The sequence below is a fragment of the Acanthopagrus latus genome, chromosome 7 (assembly GCF_904848185.1).
Source record: "Acanthopagrus latus isolate v.2019 chromosome 7, fAcaLat1.1, whole genome shotgun sequence".
Classification (NCBI taxonomy): domain Eukaryota; kingdom Metazoa; phylum Chordata; class Actinopteri; order Spariformes; family Sparidae; genus Acanthopagrus; species Acanthopagrus latus.
The window spans coordinates 1,085,520-1,109,503 of NC_051045.1; the positions used below are offsets into that span (position 1 = coordinate 1,085,520).

The window sequence follows — 23,984 nt, forward strand, 5'->3', positions numbered from 1 at the left end:
CTTCTGGGAGTCGATAATTAATGTTTAGCATGATGAAATAAAGGATTCACGAAGCCAAAGAAGCTGTTATGTTGTTCGGCCCGCTGAGCGAACACACGCAGACTTCCGGTTGAACAGAGACGCTTCTGGACTTTTCAAATGTTACTGGACCAAATAAACTGATTCCACAGTTCGGCCACTTCGTCAAATCAGCCTGTCGTCATCCTGCAGCTTGTTCTCACTTCCTGTTCTCTACATGTGAATTTATTCCTTTTGTTCTCATATACTGAAACTCATATCTGAGATACTGTGTGAAACAAACGGAGCCTCTGCTGTGACACAACTCTGATCACTGTGAGTCGAAACTGGACTTGAGTGTTTTCAGCGTGTGATGTTGCCAAGCAGCCTCCCGACCACGCAGTCCTTCACCTCCTACACACTCTGTACCGACGTGCCCTCGTGCACCAAAAAGAAATATTCCTCCCAGTTTGGTGTTAAAGAGCCAAAACCATCAGCCAACTTCATTAATGACTTAAAATCCCTACAGGGACTGAAACCAGACGCGTGGAGGCACAAACCGCCCCACGCCGCCGTCCGCATACTTTTGGCCGTGTCGTGTATCAAACTATACCATCATTCTGCATTAGGTGGTCTGGAAATGTGCTGTCATGCTCTCCTGAACTGTGAACAAGAGCTCCAAACACCCGCGGGGCCTCATAAATCCTGTCGTCTGTCATCCCGGCGTGCCCTCGCTCTCCTCCGTCGTGGCTGCCTGCTCATTAATATTCATGAGCAGATGGGCGGACCTCGGCACAGATGCAGCTGGCCGCCGCGCTGCTCGCATGAAATGTGGTGAATGTCAATAAAGAGATACGGCGTTAATGCGGACCTGCTGCTCCATACTCATTAAGTCACGTCCACATGCAGAGAGCAGCAGCAGGTTAAACGTGTCCCGGCGCTCAGAGGTCAGAGGTCAGAGGTCAGAGGTCAGAGGTCGGATCACCGCTTCCTGAAAACGAAGCCTGATCAATGGATGAAACTCTTGCGGTCGCCGTGGTAATGTGATTAGCTTCTCCCTCTTCATTACAGAGCGAGCTGCAGTCTGGACGGACAGTACATCACGTGTGATCGATAGCATTTCCAATATTTTCTGACCCGCCGATCGATACAGCAGCTGATATTTCCAGACTGTTATCAATACACATGTCAGCAGGCGTTTACACACCCGGATTTATTATCAGTCAGTTACATTCGTGCTCAGTCAGCATCGTCACGAGTGTCTCTCAGACAGAATCGCCTCGATCGGTCGGCCAGCACTTCAGATTCTGACGCTGAAGTTTCCCCTCGAGCGCTGAAGAGCGAGACAGGAAGTGGTTCTGTGGGGCGGTGGGCCCGGTTATTAAAGGAGGAGTCCAAGTATCGTCAAGAGTGAACGAACCAGACGGATGTAAGCGACGTCACGTCCCGACCAGCCAGCCTGGATCCACTCCTGTACAGTCGTACCTGATGATGAGCTGCTCGTGAAGCGCTTCCTGAAGAACCAACAGAGCTCCATTAATTCATCACGGTGAAGTTCTGTGAAGCAGGAAATTCTGAGTTTTCACCAGCAGGAAGGAAGGACTCCTGAGACACGATGACGGAGAGAATGATGTCATCATGTGAGAGGTCAACCGGGCCTGGACACACACGGTTTGACTCGGCGCCAAAAGATCCACAGGAAAAACCTCAAGTAGTTCTGCTGCCTAAACCACAGCGACACTCAGAACGTTCAGCAGGATTTATTTTGAAAGTGTCAGCAGATGTTACGATGCATCACTGCCCTTCATATCAGTGACCGACCCTGCAGGAGGAGGAAGGAGCGTCGCAGTCTGAGGCTGACGGACGCCGTCCACGCCGCCATGTCTCACGGGAATGTATCGCCGTGCAGACGATGTCACAACGACAGGAAGTGAAGTCATTGCGGTTTGCTCTTTAACACAGTCAGCAGACGCAGCAGTGACGCACAGCTGATGGAGGCAGTTGGATGATTCACGTCTTGTTCCCTCCGTGACCTCCGATGTTCATCTCAGTCCGTCCGTCTCACACATCCAACACAAGTCACGCTCGCCTGTAACTTCCTGCTCGGCCCGTCGGCGTTACATCGTGATGACGTCGTAGATTTTTAAGTTGCTTTCAGGGGTTTCATTTAGAAATACTGAACCTCGATGAATAAAAGGAGATGTTACTGGTTCTGTCCTCCGTCTGTCATCGTTAGGAAACTCAGATTCTCCTGATTCTGTTCACACAAGCCACCTGAAGATAAACCTGCTCGGGGCTGAAGACTCTGTGTGTTTCAGTCCAGCATCAGAATCCAACAAAAGCTGCAAGTTTACATCAGTTTATGCAGTTTGGTCTTTAAATAGGCCGTTTTTATTCCACCTCGGCTTGTTTTTGAATATTTTATCAGGACTACGTTCGTGTGAATAAGAAAATAAAGAACTGTGATGAGTTTTTGCTCCTGTTACTCTCAGACAGGCGCCTGAACGTTTCCTCAGAAATACGTGTTAAAGATTCATTTTCTGTGACACAGATGTCAGTTCATGTGAAGCTGGACCGAGTCACACTGTGCTGCAGCTCATCTGCAGGATGATCTTTGCAGTTAAATAAATAAAGAATGATTCCGTGTGTTCGGACTCTGTAGATTAATGCCAGGAGCTTCACAGAGCTGCCGTCTGTTGGGGGAATACAACTTAAAGCGTAACCTTTAAAAAGAGCCAGAAACCAACGTCTGTTCTGTGACAATAAGCTCCACGAGGAGCGGCTCAGGATCAGTTTACAGATTTCTGCAGGGCTGTAAAAGGCTGTTTGTGGAGAATAAACTGTTCTGGTTACAGTCGAATGTTTCAGCTGGACGGACGAGAGAATCTCCTCCAAACTGTGGAGCTCTTTGTCTTCTGGACGTGATCCAGGACAACGCTGTAGTTTCACATCACAAGTCTGAAGCTCGTCTTTAGTTTTCTTCATGTGCAGATTCACACCATCAACGTGTCCGTCACTTAATACTGCCTCACTTCCTGTCTGCAGCTCTCAGCTCAAAGCCCATTGGTTCCTGACAAACCTCTCAAAACACCAAATATCCAGTTCACCTCAAACAAACAGGAGGAAATCACTTTGTCGGGACTATTTTCAGTGGTGGATTAATCCACATTTGGTGTGTGTGTGTGTGTGTGTGTGTGTGTGTGTTCATCATTGATGTGTGGCACAAAATAAGTAAAAGTTAAATAAAATTAGAAAATTGTGACGTTAAAATCAAGCGCAGCCTTTAACAAAATAATATTTTGTGTTTTATGTCGGTCTGAACTTGAGTCTTGATAAATGTGCTCAGTTCTGAACAGACGTCTGTATAATTCCTGCACTGCTGATGATATTTATCTGGTATCTGTGTTTCCTGAAGCAGAGAGCAGCTTTAGTTTGACCAGCGACACGTCGGACAGTGAAGCTTCTTCTTCTCCATTTCTGATCTGACAGGAAACTGAATGTGTGACAAAAACCCAAAACCCCACAAATGAAATAAGAGATTTTAGAATATAAACTGTTTTAGATAAATGTTGATCTGCAGGAGGAACCAGTGAGCTCGAAGCTGAAGGAGTGCTGACAGACTGGATCCTGTTCCTGGATCATTACACCGACACACAGAAACAACAACACACCAACAACCTGAAGCGTGCAGGACACCAGCGATGGGACCGGATCAGAACCACTTACTGTGAGCCGGCTTCTGATTCCTCTCTGCCGGAGGACGAACAGTGAAACAACACTGAGTAGAAAAGACGAGTGAAGGATCCTGAAAGTCTGCAGACGAGCTCACTTCTCCTTCCTATTCCTCTTTTTCAGCTTTTACACTCAAATCTCTTCTTCTTCCTCTTTTCTACATTATTCATTCTCCAACACTGAGCCGGACGTCTCCTTTCAACTCTCCCCTCCACCTGCCTTGCTCGTAGTGCTCTGCCTGAACCGGCAACCTCACTTCAGGTCCTGTTGGTTGTTGCCGCGGCAGCAGACGTGGTAATAATCCCCGCAGCAACGGCTCTCCCCCCCGACGACCGCACGCCTTCACCGATGTAACAACAGCTGAGCGGCTGCTGCTCCTCCGTCCTCTCCCTCGCTTTAGTTCCTCCTCTCCTCTGCTGCTCTCCCTATCGCCTCCTCTCTCTCTCTCCCTCCCTCCCTCTCTCTCTCTCCCTCCCTCCCTCTCTCTCTCCATCACTCCCACCTCCCTCCCTCCCTCCAGCTCTGACTCTCCATTGTCTCTCCATCTCCTCACCTCTCTCTCTCTCTGCCTCCTCTCAGTCGTTTATTTTCAGACACAAGAAAGAACAAAAGTGAGAAATAAAACTCCCTCCCTGCTCGTTAACTTTCTGTCGAAGTAGTCGACGGACAGCAGAAAAACAAAGGAGGAGGAATCACAGTCGGACCGGAGAAACAGTGCAAGAAGAAGAAGAAGAATCTTTCATGACACGATGTTCGAACTCAGCGCTGACATGCTGCGCAGCTCGTCTTTGCTTTTCTGTTTGATCTTCAACGATCAATCTTTGAGATGAGGGTCGTCGTTCGCTCGGCACATCGCTCATCAAACTTCTGGTGACAAAACCAGCCGAAGACTGTCGATCTGTGGACGGCGCCTCACTTCCTGAGTTTAGACTGAAGCTCGTCTTGAGTTTTCCACACAGAACCTTCTGACCGCTGAGGTCTCTGTACTGCAGAACCTATCGGACCTCACGGCGCTGTGATAACTTCTACACGGACGTCTGGTGGAAACAAACGCACTGCAAAGGTTTTACTGGAGCTTTGTAATAATGAACCATCGGTCTTGATGAGAAAATGATGAATAGCAGAGATTTATTCCTCCTGGTTTCCTGATGACTCCCAGCTCAGGTTATAATCTGACATGAAGGTTTAATCTGTGTTGTCTCTAAACAGTCACACAGTGTCCCGTCTGAATCATTTATCCGCAGCGTGGATGTGAGCAAGCAGCAGAGTGATGCCTCTCGTCACGTTGACCCTCTTCGGCTGCTTTATTGATGAGGACGAGCGCCGAGCGAACGACTGAACATCTCCCCGCTGTCGGCCTGCTGATGGCTGGAAGCACGTGACGACCTGACACGAAAACGTCTCTGCTGCAAACTTTCACATTCTGGAAGCGGATTTATTTAACTGCAGATCAATAATTATATGTTTTCAGTGCTTTCAGCTACACTTGACCCACATGCTGCGAAGTTGCCATGGAAATAAGACGTCTTAAAATCTGAAATCTGAAAGCTTCGTGTTTGTTTTGTAGAGGAGGAAGACGTCGTGTCGGCTGCAACGAGGAAAAGATACAAAAGAAAGATAAAGAGCAACGCGTGAAGCTCTGCAGTGTTTAAGTTATCTCAAAACCAATGCACATAAAAACCCGACACGCTGCTGAACGCACACAAAGAACGGAGTAACAATCCTCAGAATCAGCTCCTCTGTGTGAACAGATGTAATCCTGCGAGCATGAAACTGTGACGACTACCTAGAGACGCAGTATTTCCCCCGGGAGAGTCTGATGTCCTCGACCGAGGTCATTTTCATTCCTGGTGATTATCGCTGCTCCTGGCTTGTGTCAATCCAAAAGCGAAGGTTGATTTATTTGTTCTAACCCAAGTCGTCATCTCTTACTAAACCTGACCAGACTGTGACTGAAGACTGGAAATAATACATGAAACATATAACAATAAGACATGAAACAAAGTCTAATGTTCAGAATGTTTCATGTAAAGATCAAACTTTCTGTGTTTCCAGCAGAAAACATCTCATGAGAACCACCAACACTGTCTGACGAGGCAGAACATCACCATCCGTTCACACAGATGTGAGACGATCACACAGCTCGGCGTGCTCGACACGTGACATCACGGCCATCCCTGTAGATGACAGCGTGGGACTCGAGCTCGACCGTCTCTGCGTGTGGCAGCTCAGCACCGCTCGCTCTGCAGACTGACTTTAAGACTTCAGCAGCGGAGACGAACCAAACATCTCATGATGTTTCCTCGAGTCCTGACCACGAGTCTGAGCAGCACAGGAGCAGAAGTGCGTTGCAAATGTCATTTCTGGACATTCAGCTGAACTTATAATCAGACTGTTCCTCTCAGGAAGAAGAACACCATCAGCTGCAGTTAACTGTGCAGTGACATCGCCCTCTGGTGGCTGGACGAGATATGACAGGAGTGAAGGAGGAAACGTTGCGACGCTGTCAGATAAAGAAAAGGAAAATTTGTCGTCCTACTGACCAGAAGACACTTCTAGGTGTCTGCAGAGGACAAAATGATTCGGAGGACTTGTTTAATAGTGTGAATCTCTAAAATATTTTTGGACTTTATAGAGATATTGATTATATTTCTAGGATACAACGTTGTGTCACCTGAGTTTTGTTGTACAGCTGAGACGGCGTCGCTCATCAGTCCACAGCTGAAATGTCTCAACATCCTCTGGATGATTTCTAGTTCTGACATTCAGAGGAAGAATCCAACTCTGCTGATCGTTGTTTGGCCACCGTCAAATAACTAAAATCACCTGGTTATGATTTTGGCAACGCAGGCGGATTGTGTTTAATATTTAACCAGAACATGACCAGGTGAGCGATCTCTGTCCTGAGCTTCAACATCCACCTCGTAAAACACGAGTCGCTCGCCAGTAACATTATTAATGCAGCGATTTCATTTCAAGAACATATTCACAGATCAGCAGAATGTCAGGGACGTTTCTACGAGATGAAACCTGCGTCAGGTGAATTCACTCACAGATCAAAACCATGAATCAACAAACGAGGAAGAAAAAAGTGAAGTTGGAGAAAATCTAATGTCAGAAACAAGCGAGAAGAAAGAAGAACATGTTTTAAGGGGGAATGTCCCTTTAAGAGAAGCTGCCTATCTGAAGCACACACACACACACACACACACACACACACACTTCAACATGAATAGAACATGAAGACAGACCATCATCTAAACACACGACACCATTACACCACCTCTCTCCACCACAGGCTCCGCCCACCGCCTCATTTACACCTCCACTCATCTCCTCAGCGCTCCTCCATCTTCATTATCAGCTCAGTGCTTCACCCTTCACCTCATTTACACACCACTCCAACATCACCCACCCATCCACCCGTCATACAGCATGCATACATCCAGCATCCAGCAGGAGACGGAGAGCAGCCAGAGGAAACACTGTGAGGGAGAAAGAGACACGAAGACGTGGAAGAAGAAGAAGAAGAAGAAGAGGAGGAGGAGGAGGAGGAGGAGGAGGAAGATGGATTCAGAGAGGCAGACAGATTCTGAGAGGAAGACGAGTGTGAGATGAGTTATCTGACTAATGAGCTGCTCTTATCTGACGGCGGTGCTGAGAGACGGGCAGACAGACAGATGGAGGGACGACAGATAGACTGATAGACAGTCTTTGTCCTCAGGAGAGACGGCGCTCGCTCAGCAGCCGACTGATGAAACTAAATGCTAATGAAACGTGTCTCATCAGACGGGCCGAGCGCCGCGTCCTCGCCGCTGTCTGACGAGCGACAAAACACATTTTAACAAGAGAATAACAAATAAACACACAGCGGGCGCTTTGATTCACCGAGCAGAGGAAACGACTCGGAGCATCATTTAAAGATGAACGTGTTGACTCAAGTTTGATGGTTCTGATTAGAGAGTTTCCACTGCAGAACTAAAGTGGACCTGATGTTTTAAACTGAGACCATCCAAACGTTATCAGAATCATTATTTCTGACGTACATCAGCTCCCAGTTCCACCAGAGGATTCTGGAGTGTTGATCCAGCAGGTTCGAACATAACCGACGTTCAAGTCTCAAACTGCAGCCCTGAGTCATTTTCTTGAAAGACTCTTAAAATGCAATTAAATCAGCATAAAAACAAGAGTTTGATGTGATTCCCACATTAGAGACGCCGTGGTGAATTCATCCTTCAAGGCATCGAGTCGTTCGTCTTCTCTCCGTCCTGACGCGTCTCATTATTCATCTGCTGCCAACGATTCCTCCGTCCACACTTTATATCCACGATTATGGAAATGCAGTTTCACATTTTGCAGTCAGTTATGGGCCTAACAGATAAAATACCATAAAGTTTAAACTCACTCCAACAGAAACATGAATGTAAAGCTCAGCAGCAGCTTGTGGCGGCGCTGGTACCAGTCTGTTTTAAATTCATGCTGTCTGTGTCTCACTTCATTTGACTGGACTGGTTAAGATGATAAACACACACAACACATTTCTGAACGGTATTATTTTTGTATTCAAGGTGTTTTTAAAGTCGAGCCGGTGATGTCGTGGTTACTTAATGTTGCAACGTTTTAATGTGAATAATATTTGACAAAATGTGAAAATGAAGTAAAAATCAGAGTGTGTGAGTGTGTGTGTGTGTGTGTGTGTGTGTGTGTGTGTGTGTGTGTGTGTGTGTGTGTGTGTGCACGTGTGTGTGTGTGTGCGTGTGTGTGTGTGTGTGTGTGCAGGTGAGTTGTGTTGGCAGGCAGCCAGATGGTGATTACCACCTCCATTAGAAAGCTGTGATCATGTTAAACACTCTCACTCTCTCACACACACGCACAAACACACACAGAGTGTGTGTGTGTGTGTGTGTGTGTGTGTGTGTGTGTGTGTGTGTGTGTGTGTGTGTGTGTGTGTAGCTCTCAGCTCTGAGCGACTAAAAGCATCATGTTGTGTCATTACACTGACTCACAGCAGCTCACATCAGACCTGACCTGCCACAGCGACCTGTGACCCTCAACTCTGACCTCTGGAAATATGATTTATATAGAAGTAAGAAGAAGAAAATAATAACCTTTTTTATGTCTTGATGAATATATTATCAAAATCATTATTCTGATTGAATTGTACAGTGAAAGATTTTAGCATGTGGGTGATATTAGTCTGGTTTTACTGTTTGAAGAATGTGTTTAACTGACATCTTTACAAAGCTGAATGCTAACACGTTAGCGTGGAGCTGATGGCGTGATGATAACGTGTCACAGCTGTGCGTCTGTCAGACCGTTCACTCTGCATCAAACCTACAAACTGTGTCACTCACTTTCTCTTCTGAGCAGCGCAGTCAATTTAGAAATTAATTTGTTGTGCAGTGAAACAAAAAAAGAAATCAGCCACACTGCTTTGTATTCTTCACAGTTACTGCTGCGCTGATTTGGCTGATCGAGCCCCTCAGAGTGTGTGTGTGTGCGTGTGCGTGTGTGTGTGTGTGTGTGTGTGTGTGTGTGTGTGTGTGTGTGCGAGCTCCTTTCAGACAAACAACAAAAGAGCTTTCAGATTCAAATCCAGCCCTACAACACAGATGATGGAGAGAGTTTAGAAAAAAAGGATACACGAGAGAGAGAGAGAGAGTCCAACTGGCTCAAACAACACCTCTCTCTCTCTCTCTCTCTCTCTCTCTCTCTCTCTGTCATCATGGTAACCATGCATGATGCTGATTATTATGGGCTGCACTGGGCTGTGAACTGCTGGGAGCAGACGAGCAGCGACACATGAAGCCTGCAGCTTCTTTGTTTCCTCCGACCTGCAGTTTCTATCAGACGTGCATGATTCTGCGTCTGCGCAGCGACAACACAACATTACAGCCGACTAATGTCCAGTCGCCATGTTGTGTTGTGATGTCGCTCTCCTGCACTGAATTGTGGGTGTTTCCTTTCTCTGTGACAGAGGGAGGCAGCAAACGAATGGAAACACACACAGCATTTTTAAAGTTGACACCCGACCACGTCTTTACACAGACCTGTCTCCATCATCTTCACACAGACCTGTCTCCATCATCTTCACACAGACCTGTCTCCATCACATCTTTACACAGACCTGTCTCCATCATCTTTACACAGACCTGTCTCCATCATCTTTACACAGACCTGTCTCCATCACATCTTTACACAGACCTGTCTCCATCACATCTTTACACAGACCTGTCTCCATCACATCTTTACACAGACCTGTCTCCATCATCTTTACACAGACCTGTCTCCATCACATCTTTACACAGACCTGTCTCCATCACATCTTTACAGACCTGCCTCCATCACAAAGACCTGTCTCCATCACATCTTTACACAGACCTGTCTCCATCACATCTTTACACAGACCTGTCTCCATCATCTTTACACAGACCTGTCTCCATCACAACTTTACACAAACCTGTCTCCATCACATCTTTACAGACCTGTCTCCATCACATCTGTCTCACTAAGACACAGTTCACTTCAGAGGTGTTTCTGTCCTTCAGACCTACATGAGACCAGGACCAGTTCTGACCAGGACTAGCTGATCCGTCCTGCTCAGAGAAACTGATCCCCAGAGGTATGTGAGGAAATAACAGAGGAAATCTGTGTGGTAACAAAAGTGAAGGATAAAGAGTCTAAAGCTGCACGGAGAGCTGAAATATCCATCAGGTCTGTAGATATTCTGTAAATGTCTTCGTGTTCAGACTCACAGCCTGATAAATCTTCTCCTGAGCCTCGCTGCTGTTCCTCCATCACATCAACACACTGACTGCAGTTTATTTTCACTCAATCCCACATTCACTGTCCTGCTGCCACAAGTACTCGCTAGAGCACCAAATATTGATCAATCTGCTGCAGAAATAGTTCCGACAAATGCAAATTTCCTCCCATTTGTTTGATATAAATTACAGTCAGCAGCTGTTTCAGGACATTTCGACGTCTTCAGTAGGAACCAATGGGCTTTCAGGACAACAGAGAGAAAAAGGTTTTATAGACATTAATGAGCTTCTGCTGCTGTGTGACTGTGGATGTGATGGATCTGATGGATGTGATGGATGTGATGGACCAGTCTGTCTCTTTAGACTTCAAACAGACATGAATGTAATTTGAGGTGATAATGAAACCAAACACTGTCCAGACACAAACACAACTCCACATACTGTCAGTGTGTTGAAACACACTCGACATGAAAAACTAAAAGCATCAGAAGTGCTCTGTGTTGTTTTTATAAATTGTAGATGCTGATTGGTCTGAAAGCTTCTCCTCACGCTGAGCTGTCGGCTCGTCGGCTTTTAGGAGACGAAGAAACTGAACTAACCCTTCGACACAAAGATTAAAATGACGGCTGGATGAAAAGAAATGATGGTTCTGTTTGTTGCTCTGAGCTGCGACCCGCTGCGAGGAGCGCTTTTTTGGGTTTCTCCTCATTATCACTGTCTGGACCCTCAGGACCGACAGCCAGCGGATTAAATAACAACTGAACCACAAACAGATGTTTTTCTCTGTCGGAAACGCTCCGCTCACATGATGAGAGCTTCCACTTCAGATTTTCTTCCTTGTGTTTTTTCTAAACAGAATACAAAGCAGATGATTGGATCCACAGACTATCTGACAGCTGACGACTGAAACCACACTGTTCTGGTGCTGCTTGTGTCTGGAGAGCAGAGCTAAGCTTCCACTTCTTTCAGAGATAATTGAAAGATATAATAAGATAAATATTCTGCAGCAAAATGTCTGAAAACGACTTGTTGTGTTCGTTTGAGTGATCAAACCTCTGCAGATCCCTGCTGCAGTCAGGGTGATTAACAGGAGTAAAGATTAATCCACTTCTTTGTCCCAGAAGTTATAAAGTCGTCTCTGATCTCTCCTCCCGTCTGTAAACGACTCTGGATCAGAACAGAATCTGATGAGACTCCAGGTGCTGATTCATGTGATTTCGTAGAGATGCACGACAGCAACGAGCTTCACGGGATTTTAAAGAGACATTTCAAGAACTGAACTGATTTGGTGGAAACAGGATCAGTGTGACGCTCTCTGGTGATGAGCTCGGCTCGTGTGAACGTAACGTACAGGAATGTTTTCTTTTTGTCTGAGGTGACAAAAGCTCCGAATCTGAACCGTCGTGAGTTTCAGGTCGAACAGGCAGCTAAGCTTTCACATAAACAGAATGTTCTCCAGCTCGAACTGGAGGGAAGGTATTAATATCCCAGCTACACAACGGTTTGGATAAAACAGCAGAAAGATGAAGACGTATCTCAGGTTTCAAGTTTTGATCATTTCAGCAGAAGAGAGGAGAGAAGAAGAAGAAGAAGATGAAGAAGTAGAAGAAGAAGAAGAAAAAGAAGAAGACTGGGCGAGTTTCCAGTGTGAGCAGTGACGGAGCCACCGAGGCGCCTCAGAAACAAGATCCACTGAGAGAGGCAGAGTAATGGCACGCTGCAGCCTACTGGGCCTCTGGCATCATTTGGCAGTGTGTGTGTGTGTGTGTGTGTGTGTGTGTGTGTGTGTGTGTGTGTGTGTGTGTGTGTGTGTGTGTGTGTGTGTGTGTGTGTGTGTACCTCCTGCAGTCAGCCTCATTGCCAGCAGCAGGCTGAACTAATCAGTTAGCGGGTTAGCTGCAGAGCTGCTTGACCTTTTGACCTCTGGCTTCTCTAATAGACACATTAAAACATATGGAAACATCCACACACACACACACACACACAGATACACAACACAACACAACACAGCTGACAAAATCAGCTGGATAAAAAGTTTTCTAACACGTAACGTATCCAAATGTTACCATGGATACAGATGAGAAACATAAACCCCAGGGATCTGTGTGTGTGTGTGTGTGTGTGTGTGTGTGGTTGCGTGTGTGTCTGTGTGTGTTGCGTGTGTGTCCTGTCATGATGGATGTGGTTTCTAACTGACTGTAGCGGCCCGACTGCAGGAGGTACAAACCCAAGAATTCATCACACTCAGACTAATTACAAATTGGTCCTGTGTGTGTGTGTGTGTGTGTGTGTGTGTGTGTGTGTGTGTGTGTGTGTGTGTGTGTGTGTGTGTGTGTGTGTGTGTTACCTTGTGCAGGCTCTGGAGTATCACCAGTGTTGGACAGCGATCAGCTCAGCAGGGATCTGAAACAAACACACGGTGGATGAGATACGCTGCCGTCAGCGCCCCCTGCAGGCTGCAGCGTTCAGAGCAGAACAGAACAATCAATCAACATCCTGATCACTGATCAATATGTTAATTACAGTCTGTGGATTGGAGCTGAAGTCTGTCCTGCAGGTGGCGACAGAGGAAAGGTGGGTTCATCCTCATTTCTGGGGCATAAACGATGATTTCCAAGAGTTTTGATTGAAGCTTTTATCTTTTATACATGTGGATCAATAATGTATCTCACTGAACTCGCTGCAGAACTCAGTTTACAGATAACACTCCATCACATCCTCTCCTGTTTATGGACCAAATCTGGAGGCATCATGTCCATTATTGGCCCCACAGTTCACCGTAATGTATAAAACCAGTAATCCACCAGCTGATGTGTCTTAAACTGTCCGATTTTAGAACTGTTGTAGATTCAAGCTCATCCTGTACGAGTGAATCGTCCGTGATGTGAAGCCGGAGCTCATGATTAATGAGCTATGATACGCTACGTACGGTCCGATCATCAAGCTGAGACCTGAGAGCTCAAACTGTACCAGTAAGAGGCCCGTCGACCCTGTGGACCGTCCTGATGATGGAAAACGGTCGATAAAGTTTAGTTTGAAAGCTAAGAGGCAGATATTAGCAACAAGGCTATCAAGGAAGAAGCGTGCAGCCTTGATGTGTCCCGTAGATGTCTCAGAGGACCTGGACAGTAGATTGTCTGAGGACTGGAGGTGTGATGCTGTGGACAGCTGGACCGACCTGACCTCCGTATCTTCTGTCCATCATCGTGTTGCCTTGTTGTTTTCAGACTCTGTGCTTCACTTTGTGCAGTGCAGTGAGAATAAAAATGCAGTGAATAAAAAGTGACGTTGAGTAATCGACTACCGGCTCAACTTTCGGCTCCTCCTGTCGGCTGACGGCAGGTTGGCCCGACTCTGAAGTGATGAGAGTTTATATCAGGTTTGTGGTGACGGCTCTGATGAAGCGCCTCCAGCAGGTTGAAACGCAGCCGTCAACTCAACACATTGTTGTGGATTTTTTATCAGGCTAATGAGTTTCTGCATTGATATTTTTATTGGACTCAGTCAGTGAAAGCTGCTGATTTAACCAGCGGTAATAAAAACACGATGATCTGTGCTGACGGCAGGTCGACAGGCTGCAGCCGCCGCGCTGACGATCAGCTCCTTTCATGTGGTTTCAGCTCGTTCATCTGCAGGAGAAACTTTCGATTGTTTGATCACGTTTCAGCTCGATCATCACACGCAGTAAATCTGCGTCGACAGAAAACACGGTCGTGTTCGTGTTTCCTCTTGTTCAGAATCTGAGCTGTGATCGCTCTGCAGCCCGAGGCGGCAAACCAGAGACTCATCAGAGCTCCACCGTCAGACTCAGCTGTTACCAGACCTCAGAAGAATAAATGTACCGTAAACTGACATCTGACCTGAAGTCTAACTGACCAATCACAGGCCAGATGTCTTTAAAAGGAGATGATGGAACTTGTGCAGAACAGCGGCCTCTGTGGCCACGAGAGGGAACGACAGGATGACAGGACGTTTACACACAGAGCTCAACAAATGAAGCGCGCACACACGCACACACACACACACACACACACACACACAGATGGTCAGTCAGTTGGCGTGGTGACAGTGACTCCATGGTAACAACTGCTGCTGCTCATCCTCCACCTGAGACTGTGTGTCTGTTTCCCCAAAGGCCTGCATCACTGGCAGAGTGCCTCACTGGAGTAATTACTACACACACACACACGCAAAGGTACGTACAAATGCACACAATCACAAAGTTGAAAAACAAGAAACACACTGAGAAACAGTGTGTGACACACACACACACACACACACACACACTCGGCTCCACAGGTAGAATAATGGAACAGTAAATCAACATGGTGACAGGAAGTTGGCGAGGCTGACAGGAAATGGAGAATCTCTGCGGGCGGCTCTTTTTCTCTGCTGCACACCACTGCAGTGTGTGTGTGTGTGTGTGTGTGTGTGTGTGTGTGTGTCTGTGTGTGAGACTCAAATGTTCAGAGCAAAAAAAGGTTTTTCATCAGATCTGTTGGATCCGACGAGCAGCTGACTGTAAAGTGATTATAAGAAGCATCTTTTCACTTATTTTACTTGAGATTTCAGTTTGTGTTGATGATGAACTGACACTCTGGACTCGCTGTCTCGTTCCGTCCTCCATGTTGAGTGTTTCTCCTGTCCGATGTTGTCGACTTGCTCAAATTGTGTTTATTTCGTCACTCCTCCTCCTAGCTAGCAGTTAGCTAGCAGCTGACTGGAGCGTGTTTGACGTCTGAACTCACCACAAACCGGTTTTTACTTTCTGTCAGTCTGTGTGAAGTCGTGCAGCCTCCGTCTGTAACTCGCAGCTGTTTGCATCCACTTAGTGAAGCTGCTTCTCCCCTCGCGACTAGCTTAGCATACTTTAGGTCAGATACGTTTGATATGCAAATGTCTGAGTCCCTGCACACCTCTGCTTCGAGCCCTGTCCTCAGTCCACTGTTCTCCTGGATTCATTTCCTGCTGCTGCGCCGGTGTCGGCTGTAATCTCCCTCTGTGACTCAGAGTTTGTGAAACGGCAGCAGAGGAGAGGAGAGCCGCGGGGGAGATTTAGTTTGTCCTCCACAGAGGAGCGGACATTTGTCTTCTTTATTTATTTATCTTTCTCTTCTTACAAATAGCTGAAGGCTGTAGGAGGCCGCGGTCATCAGTTACACTCAGCGCCGCCTCCTCCTCCTCGTCCTCCTCACCTCGCTGTGCTCCTCCTCTTCTTTCCTCTCACCCGTCCTCCACCTACACCTGGTAGCCCGCTGACCTGCCAGCACACAGGAGAGCTGTGTGTGTGTGTGTGTGTGTGTGTCACTGTGGTCCCTCAGGCAGTAACTCTCCACCAGTGAAGCAGCTGTTTGTCTCTGAGCAGGAGGAGAAGCAGCTGCTCTCTCTCTCTGACATCACATCAGCATCTCGACATGAAGCCGCTCTCTGTAACGTCGGGGTAACGCTGCTGCAAACTGTAAAAAATAAGCTTTCAGATTCTCCTCCGCCTACTTGTGTGACACAGCTAGCTTAGTGTTAGCCTGCAGCTAGCTTAGCATTAGCTAGCTCGGCTCCTGTACCTGACTGGTACCAGAGGAAATGTTGGTTTATTCTCTTTTTCAGAGATCCTTTAGTGATTGGTTTGTGAAGAGGGTTCACTCTGGGCAGATTTGAGAAACTGACCTTTGTAACAAAATTAATTTCTGTCTTTTTAATTGTTTGTCGTTGAATCTTTATGTGTGGAGAATATTACTGAAACCTGGAGGCTGCCTGGAGGAACATGTTTCGTAGCATGTCGTTGCCGTGGTGACGTCCACACAATAATCCAAAAAGCTGATTGAATGTTCACATTAAAGGGGCACTGCATATTTTTGGGATAGAAATTCAATCTCAGCATTTTAATATCCATAATATTAATCAGGTGATGATAAAAACAAGGAAATATGCAAAATAAGGTCCCAGAAGACTGTTTGAAGCTAGAAAGGTGGCAGGGTCCGCCACAGAGTAAAACAATATAAATCACGTTGTCCTTTGAGGTCAGTTTGTTCAGCCAGTGAGGATCTTTCTCTGCTCATTAACATTTATTCAACAAAACTACAGACTGCTCCTAAAACCCACACTGCAGCCTGAAGGTTCAGGACACTACAAAACATTTGGAGACGTGGATAAATTGTCTGTTATCAGCCTGTTGCACATAAATCTCTACCAGCGTACACGAGTCAGTACATGACAAAAGTATGGAAGTGAAGATTTCAGGGAACCCCAACAAATCATTCAAGAAAATAATATCAAACGCTGAAATATGAATATCTGTGATCTGTATCAGCTGGGAAATGACAAGAAGTGTCGGAAGAGAAACGTCCAAGACGTTATTCTGACGACATGCTGCGTCCGTCAGAGACGGCAGGCTACAGTCACACAGTGAAAATGGGCCGAAGACAAACTGAAGCTTCTGATGAATCTGATGAAAACTCTTGTTTGGCATCAGAGAAACTTTTGGATCAAATTTACAAACTGCTCAGATTCCCGACATACCGCAGAGCGAGTCAGAGCGGCGAGTGGAGACAAGATCGAGTCCAACTCATCAGATCAACGTTTTACTGACGGGAAGCTGATATTTACATTTTCATGTTGAAGCCTGTGAGGCAGAAACAGGAGGAAGAGACGCCGACGCGAGTTTCTGCCGGTCTGCAGATCTGAAGGACAGCAGCTGTTTCTACACATGAACGCTAAACACACATCAGATGATCCGTCCTCTGACATTAAACTCAAGCTTTTAACTAGACTTCCTCCCTCCGGACGCTCAGCTGACCTCAGCTCTTCTTCTGTGGTTTCTACTGCAGCTCTGCGTCTGTTCTCGCTGTGGACACGAGCAGAGAAGCACTGCGAGTCGACAGACAAAAGACGCACATCATGTTTTAGACTAAAAGATGAACAAAATAATCAAGAAGAGAATCAGCAGATGAATCGATGACGACAGTGAATCTTTAGTTGTGGCCGTAGAAGAAGAAACAGTGTGAAACTTCAGGCTGATTTCTGTCCTGACGGTTTGATCAGACATGACCTGAAATCAGACAGCTGATGGACGTCTTCACTCTTCATCTCATCTCTCGTCTCCTCACTCTGTCCGTCAGCAGCCTCTCTGCCTCCTCCATTACAGTAACTCTCCCTCTCTCTCTCTCTCTCGCTCGCTCGCTCGCTCGCTCACTGAAGTCAGCTCCAATTAATTTATTACGAGCTGTAAACAAAACAGATTCAACACGCAGAACTTCACCGAGCGACACAGGTCGATCAAAACACGAGAGGACCGAAATACATCACATGCACACCTCCTCCTCCTCCTCCTCCTCCTCCAGCTCCTGTATCTCCATCTCCCTCTCTTTTCATCCCCCTCTCCATCCCTCCGGGCAGTCCATCCATCCTGCCCACTCAGAGACAGAAATAGACTGATGGAGAGCAGGAGAGCTCTGCTGGGAGATGACCACTGGACACACACACACACACACACACACACACACATACACATAAACACACACAGCTCTTTCTACACACACACACACAGTGCTGTATGCGCCTATAGACCCCCCCCCCCAACACACACACACACACACACACACACTGTACGTACGTGTGTGTGTGTTTGACTGATGTGCGATCCGACTCTTTAATATTTATAAGCTGCTGTTTCTTCACACTCAGCTTCAGTTTATTAAATCCACGGCGGCTCTAACACTGATGAAAGGAGGATTTACTGCACACAGCATTACTTTTATCCAGGTGAACCTGATCAACTGAGTGCGTTTTATAGAGTCTCACACGTGGGTCGATATTTTTAACGAGACGTCGGGACCCGTGATCTCTGCAGGCTACTTTTGCGTGGCCGAGGGAGAACGTCCCCAGACTCCATTAACAAATCACACAATTTTAAAAGGTGTTTCAGGAGGAGGAACTTTTTTAACTTGGTAAAAATCTGCCAAGACAAATTCTAACTCAGTGAGTCCTTCTTGTGAATTCTGCATTAAATGTGATACATGAAGCTGACTATTAACACAATCTCACCAGACTCCCTTAAGAAATCAGTTAATTTTAGGCGTTGCTAGGTAGCGTACAGCTTTATAAACATCATGAAACTGTGTCTCTGACAGATTCTGAATCATTGTGTCCTTGTTGTAAATTCAGCATTAAATCAGAAGCTGAAGTTGTAAAAAGTGTCAGTTTGTGGCAGCACTTTATAAACTCTGTGAAACTCTGTCTCTGACTCACTCTGCATTATTTGGACCTTCTTGTTAATTCAGCAAATGTTCTACATGAACTTCTTTCTGTCTTTGAGTAGAAACATGGAGTCTGTTTGTCTCAGTGATGGACGGGTTTGTTTCATATAGAGCAGGAAGTGACATCACATCACAGGTAAATGTAGCTGTGAACTGACGGACTGAAACCAGATCAACAGAACAAACCTGTCGGCAGGTTTAATGAACCAATTAAAACAAGAATTGTTTCAAATATAATTAACTGAATCTTTAAGAGCCCTTCTGGGATTTTTGTCACCGAGTCAGACGGTGAAACATCCAGTCAGCCGCGCTGCCTCCAGATCAGCGCCGACGGCTGCAGAGAACATTTGAATTTTGCAAATAATTTCCCCTGAGATTTGGATCAGCGTCACAGGAATATGAGACCTCTCTCTCTCAGCCACAGACGAGGTCCGGCTTCAACACTCGAGCATGAAATGAATGTGAAGCTCAAACACTGAAACCCAAAAACAACAAGCAGAACCAGAACCAGAACCTCCCACACTGAAGTGAAGGTGGAGTGAAGGTGTGTTTGTGTGTGTGTGTGTGTTTCATGATGGATGTGGTGTGTAATGGTGTGTGTGTGTGTGTGTGTGTGTGTGTGTGTGTGTGTGTGTGTGTGTGTGTGTGTGTGTGTGTGACACTGAGCTGATACAAACGCGACAAAATCTCCAATATTTCATGTTTTTTTGTCAGTTACAATTTTTTGATTGAGAGTATAAATAAAAAATGAGAGAAGACAAACAGGTCGATAATCATTCTCTACATGTTTGGAGGATGACGTGTTTAAATCTGGAGCTGCACAGTTAATGGAAATATCATCTGAATCTCATTATGACCTTCAGTTGACTTACAGACCGTGTTCTCCAATCAAATGACTTGGATTTAGATGAGTAGAAGTCAGAGAACACGACTCATCATGTAAGAACGATCACTCCCACTCACACGGCCGGTCGGCTCTACCTGCTGACCAGCATCATGTCAACAGGACGCCACAGAGAACAATTGATTTTAATCTAAAACACCATAAATAAGACCTGTCTGAAGGACCAGAGCTCACTGTCTAAACTAAAAGCCACAACAGGAACACCAGACCTCCATCCTCACAGGCAACCCAACAACAACTCAGTTAATGTAAGTAAACTCTGAGACGTCTGGGACGAGCTCCTTCTCCTGACCTGTGAGCAGGAACTCATCAACACAGACGCTGGAGTGAACGTTGTCAAAATACGTTTCTGCAAAACCACGGAGAAGTTGAGGCACAGAACCGCTCGGTCAGGGTCAGAGAACCGTCACGCTTTGGTCTAAAACATCTGTTTTTGTCGCCACAGACGAGGTCTTGTTAAAACGCAGCTGCAGAAGTCTCGACTTCCCGTCTGAAACATCACAAACACAGCTGGTTCACCGTCCCGACGTCTCTTTAAAGACATCCAGTGGTTTCACACGTACAAATGATGAAAATCAGTCTTGAACTGCAGTCGCTGACTCGGCATCTCCTCGACCTCCAGACATGAAGCTCCGGTCAGGATCGTGTCAGACAGACGTGACGGGAGACGCACGAGGACGTAAACACCTGAGCAAACACTTCATCCTGACACCGAGCGGACTGTGATGTCACCGTTTCATTCATGACATCTGAACTGAGGTATTTAAACTCAGTGATGAAATTATTATTGGCCGACATAAGAACAAGTGTAACACATCTACTGCGTGATGTCATCGGCTCAAATGAAGATCAATCGAACACGATCAATGTCGAGACGCTCGGAGGCGAAGGATGAGATCGTTCTTCTTACAAGTGTTTGCAGGTCAAAGGTCTGTGGATCAATAATCTGATATACATGAGAGCAACTGTCATGCTGACTGACTTCATCAGTCACCATGTAATCAATCGATCAATCAATCAATCAGTCAGTCAATCAATCAATCAGTGAGTCAGTAAATCTTTGTAATGTTTGGAGGGTAAAATTAAAGAAGACGTCAGAGTCGACGTAAAGTCTCTGGAGTGTTCTGCTGTCTCATCCACCTCAGTGTGTCTCCACTCAGTGATCAGAAACACATGTGGGAACACACACACACACACACACACACACACACACACACACACACACACACACACACACACACACACACACACACACACACACACACAGGAATGTGGAGGAGTGCAGGTCATGTGGAGCTGAACCAGAATCCTCTGCAGGGAAACGAGCTGTGTTTTCTGTCGAGGCTGCAGAGTTCAGAGTGAAACGACGGTCGTTCAGCTCGTTGTTTCTGTTAAACAAAGAGGAGACAGAAACACCTGCAGCACCGCTACATGCTGCTGGCTTCACCTCCTGAAGCCGACCGTTAATATCTCATCATCAGACAGATTTACTGAACCACAAAACACTGAAGGACTTTGCTCCTCCTGCCAGCAGACGGCTTTAACCTGGCAGGTTTTAAAACATGCTGGTCGACTGTTGAGTCGTGATTTAGGAGCAAATGATCAGTTTGTGCTGCAGATCTTGTTCCAACAGCGCCAACGTGTGGCCACTGCATCTGTCTCACACCTGCATCAGACAACAGTCCACCTCAGTCAGCGGCACTGAATCTTTCATGTGGACGATCACGAGGTGAAGAGGAAAAAGTCGCACCAACAAACCTTTGTGATAACTGTGTTAATAATACGACAACATCCTGTAAATTATCCAGCCTGTTAAACAGTTTCCGTTTCTCTCTGTTCTAGCTTTGTCTAGCTTCAGCTGAAGAAGAAGAAGCTGCTGTTACTGCTGCTGCAGTATACATTAACACATGTAAAGATGGCGGATGCTGACACGTCGAGCGCTTGAGCGACTTCCTGTAACGTCGTGTTTGACACGTCGACTACCTCGTCTGCTTGTTTGAGGTGAAAAATCAAACAATGCCCGGCGCGATATCATCAAACATACTGCGTCTCATTCTGACTTCCAACTGGTTCTTCCACGCCGTGATTCAAATGGTCCGAACATCAGCTGGACTCACTGGAAAGGTTCTGGTCCTGAACCGTGTCGAGACACAGATCACAGATCTGCAGGCCGAGCAGAGCAGTCGAACGTTCGTCTCCTTAGTTGGATTCTAACTGATGAGAAGCACGAGGACCGACACTCAGCTGTCCTTGAACGCACCACTTTCCATCCTCCATGTTGCCTGCGTGGATGTGACGACTTTGTATGTGTGTGAGTGTGAGTGTGTGTGTGTGTGTGTGTGTGAGTGTGTGTGTGTGTGTGTGTGTGAGAGTGTGTGTGTGTGTGTGTGTGTGTGTGTGTGTGTGTGTGTGGCAGGGCTGCATGTTGGTGTGTTCGCGTGTTGGACCGCTTGTGTGTTTTTCATTGTTTGGGTCCAACCTGCATCATTAATCAGGAATGTGAGAGTGTGAGGCTCCTGTTACTGGGTCACACACACACACACACACACACACACACACACACACACACACACACTGCAGCACACGCCATCCAACCACACCTCTCCTGACTCACATCGTGACCTCACGTCCTTGTTATCTTTTGATTTTTCACATCTTCATGAAATCAGATGATCAGAAATTTCAAGGTTGTTTCTCTCTGAAAAGCTCCTTTTTGTTCTGATCGTCTCATATTAAATTTAACGGTTCTGACCAGAAATGAGACGAAGGAACTTTGTAAGATTTTGAGTTTTTGGAGTGTTTAAGAAAACGCTGTCACAGTCGACAGCTGATGAACAGGAAGAGGTTTACCTGTTCGGTGTGTCGGGTCTCCTGCTGCGTTCAGTCCTGCGAAGACAAACAGAGACAGACAGAAACCGTTAACAGAGGTCCAAACTCTGTGTGACGTCCACACTCACAGCTTCAGGACCAGAACATCACTCGCCACAGCAACAGGTCCGTTCTAAAAAGACGAACAGAACCGTTTGGCTGCTAATGAAACGTTTCCTGAACGTTTCTTCATGTTCACAAATTAAAGTCTCTCCATCAGCAGGAGGAGGAAGCAGACAATGATTCTCTCCTTCAAAATAAAACGAGGGATGTTTGTGGACTGTTCAGCAGCGGCTACAGATCCAGACCCTCTGGAGGAATAAACACCTGGAGTCCCTTCAGATTCTGTTCTGATCCGACAGGAGCAGAGCTCACAGATGACTTTATCTTCACTCCTGTTGATCAGCCTGACTGCTGCAGTGATCCAGAGGTGACCTCCTCTGTAACGTTACAGAGAGGAGACAGACAACCAGAACCAGAACCAGAGACTCTGCTGAGGAGGCCACAGATTTTACTGAGAGTTGATCCTGGATTCAAACCACTTTTTTAGACACTTTAAGGCAGAATTCTTAGTTTTAACAGACAGTCAATGTAAATCTGGTCGACCGCCTCCCAACATTGTTCTGGTCTAAGTGAGGGACGAGGTTCTGGTCTAAGTGAGGGACGAGGTTCTGGTCTAAAGCAGGTGAAAAAGAAACGGCAGTAGCAGCTGAGATGCTGTGAACTATCATTTCCAGGTCCAGCTGTGGCGGTGAGCCGTCCTCAGCTGGAGGGTTCAGCCTCAGCGACACAACACGCACTTTATTCTCAGATAAAGTCACATTAGACATTTTTCAGCTGCTGAATCAGACGACCGCCTGAAGCGTTTCACACACCTGAGTGTTAATATGGAGCCGCTCTATCAGCTGATACTCGGGGCGATAAATCACGATCCCAAACAAAACCGCATCGTCTTCCCCCACCACCTCCACCTGTGAGGAGGAGGACCGGAGCGCAGCAGACACAATGTAATGAAACAACAACAGAAACAGAAAATCTTCAGTGTTCACCTCCTGTAGACGACCTCTGTGACCCCGAGGACACGACATCATCCTGCACTGTACCAACCACACACACACACACACACAGCCCAGTCAGGGATTCTGCTCACGTCCACTTCAAATCCCTCGAGTGAGCGGGAGCGAGGAGGAGGAGGAGGAGGAGGAGGAGGTGACTGAAGGCACATTTACCATCTGTAATCAAAAGAACTCCATGTTGGACTGTCGCCTCCCCCCTCCTCTTATTCTCTCTCTCTCTTCAATTTCCTTCCCTCTGTTGCAAAGCATGACCGGCATACTGATGGGAGGATTACACACACACACACACACACACACACACACACACACACACACCCGCACACACACACACAATCTAGCAAGAGAAGTAATGACTTTCTGCCTTCTCTCTCAATTCGCTCCAAGCTGCCAA

The 23,984-nt window shown here is 46.5% G+C and overlaps 2 protein-coding genes across 15 annotated transcripts in view; both read right to left on the reverse strand.

Annotated features, from left to right (window-relative positions):
• LOC119022489 (putative C-type lectin domain family 20 member A) overlaps positions 1 to 23,984 on the reverse strand; it is an 826,153-nt gene that overhangs the window by 193,665 nt on the left and 608,504 nt on the right. The window lies entirely within an intron of this gene.
• The window catches only part of LOC119022460 (extracellular sulfatase Sulf-2-like), a 102,718-nt gene that overhangs the window by 26,922 nt on the left and 51,812 nt on the right, over positions 1 to 23,984 (reverse strand). For 7 of the 13 annotated variants that reach the window (XM_037103389.1, XM_037103382.1, XM_037103381.1 and 4 more), the window contains one exon: positions 22,500 to 22,535. Coding sequence is in view for 5 of the 13 variants with exons in the window: in XM_037103382.1 (XP_036959277.1) it covers positions 22,500 to 22,535 (36 nt within the window). In the remaining 8 variants the exon portion in view is untranslated. Of the gene's footprint in view, positions 1 to 3,723; positions 4,130 to 12,840; positions 12,897 to 22,499; positions 22,536 to 23,984 lie in introns of those variants that run through there. The other 6 variants (XM_037103385.1, XM_037103386.1, XM_037103383.1 and 3 more) reach the window with 2 other exon arrangements.